The sequence below is a fragment of the Numida meleagris genome, chromosome 18 (assembly GCF_002078875.1).
Source record: "Numida meleagris isolate 19003 breed g44 Domestic line chromosome 18, NumMel1.0, whole genome shotgun sequence".
Classification (NCBI taxonomy): Eukaryota; Metazoa; Chordata; class Aves; order Galliformes; family Numididae; genus Numida; species Numida meleagris.
Genome location: NC_034426.1, coordinates 7,230,961 through 7,232,567, shown reverse-complemented (window position 1 = coordinate 7,232,567; position 1,607 = coordinate 7,230,961). Strand labels below are relative to the sequence as shown.

General features: G+C 54.5%; 1 protein-coding gene across 8 annotated transcripts in view; it reads left to right on the top strand.

Moving 5' to 3' along the window:
* The window catches only part of TEX14 (testis expressed 14, intercellular bridge forming factor), a 35,071-nt gene continuing 33,470 nt past the window's right edge, over window positions 7–1,607 (top strand). For 7 of the 8 annotated variants that reach the window (XM_021416132.1, XM_021416135.1, XM_021416139.1 and 4 more), the window contains exons 1-2: window positions 7–136; window positions 441–692. In XM_021416132.1, the coding sequence (XP_021271807.1) occupies window positions 557–692 (136 nt within the window). In that variant the 5' untranslated portion in view covers window positions 7–136; window positions 441–556. Of the gene's footprint in view, window positions 137–162; window positions 235–440; window positions 693–1,607 lie in introns of those variants that run through there. The other variant, XM_021416133.1, reaches the window with a different exon arrangement.

The following is a 1,607-nucleotide window of genomic DNA, read 5'->3' as shown; positions in this document are numbered from 1 at the left end:
GGGCGGGGGGAATGGGGTGAGGGAAGTGTCTGCGCACGCGCGGGCTGTGGAGGCGCGAGGCGCGCGGGCACGTGACCGAGGGTTGCGGCCGTTGGGCGGTGGCGGAGCGAGGCCGTGAGGGAGCGGCGAGGTGGCGGTGAGGGAACGGCGGGTGGTGCTGGAGCGGGGTTGGTGGTCGTGGAGACGGGAATAGGTCGAAGTGCGGTTGTGCTGAGCAGCTGTGAGCCAGGAGAAGTACTGGCTCTGTTCTCTCTTTGCCTGCTCAGATACCTATGCAGCTCCCTGGGTGGACCAGTGATCCCCTGTGCCATCTCCCCTTAGCAAGGCCCTGCCCTCTGCCCGAGCCCCCTGTCAGGGCCCCGCGGGCTGGCTGTGCTCAGAGGGCTCGGCCTGTGGGCAGCCAGCAGCCCTGCCGTGCTGATGGCCCTCTCTGTTGGCAGGTTTCCCTGGGGAGCGACAGCCACTGCTGACAGCTTCACCTCCTGAAGTTCTTGAAGCCTGAAATAACTTGGAGCCGTGGCTTTATGCAGCCTTTCCTCATTCTGAGGTGAGGAGGATGGCTCACATGCTGCCTCTGCCCATTCCCTGCCCGGTGCAGCTCGGGAGTTTGAAAGGAGACTCTCTGGAAGCTCAACTGCATGAGTACGTCCGGCAGGGGAACTGCGGGAAGGTGAAGAAGCTCCTGAAGAAAGGTAAAACCTCCGCTTAGAAAGGGCCTTGCAGAAAAGCTCTGCTTTGAACCATTATATCTGTGGTTTAAAGGAAAAAAAAAGGTACAATCAGAATACCATCAAATCAGTTTTGCTGTGGAGATGGGTTTACAAAAGCTCTTACATTTGGCCTTTTTGGAAAATAGCACTAATTAAGAAAAATAAATATGAAAAGAACTAATTTGGAAAGAAAAATATGCTTTTAGCTGTAAGGCTTATAGGACCTCAGTCATAAGTGGTTGAGGAACTAAAATTGTGAAAGTCTCCTTTGGGAACATACAGAGGGGACTTTCAGTTTTCAGCAGGGTGCTTAAAGTATGGGTTTAGATATTGGTGTTTTTAATGACACGGAGACAGGAATGTCACAAATGAAACCTAGCATTTGGTGCAGTCCTATTTTGCTGTTAAAAAGTAGGAATCTGTTCTTAAATCGGTGATTCAGAGAGCAGAATGCTGATAACCTGAAAGTGCTGAACAAACAGCAACAAAAAGGAAGCAGCATGTATAATACAGGGAGCTTCAGGCATGTTTTTTCTCCAGAGATGGAAGAAATATGAATATTAACTGTAAACTGGAGCGTAATTTTTTCTAAATGTAATCGGAAACTTTAGGAGCGTGACTCCTCCGTAGCATGAGTGCCTGGCTGTGCAGTCGAGGGCTCTCCTCCACCGCTGCCAGGCTGAGCCATAGCCCCGCGCGGCTGCGGGGGCTGCTCCCCGTCGCGTCCGTCAGTGTGGAGCGGCCTTCCGGCAGGGGGCGGTGTCCCCGCCCCTTCCCGAGAGCGGCGCTTCTGATTGGTCGGTTGGGGCGAAACATGCAGATGAGGGCGCGAGTCGTGTTTGTAGCGCCGCGCTTCCCGGGGTCTCCCGGCGGGGCCGGGGGTGGCGGGAAGCGCCG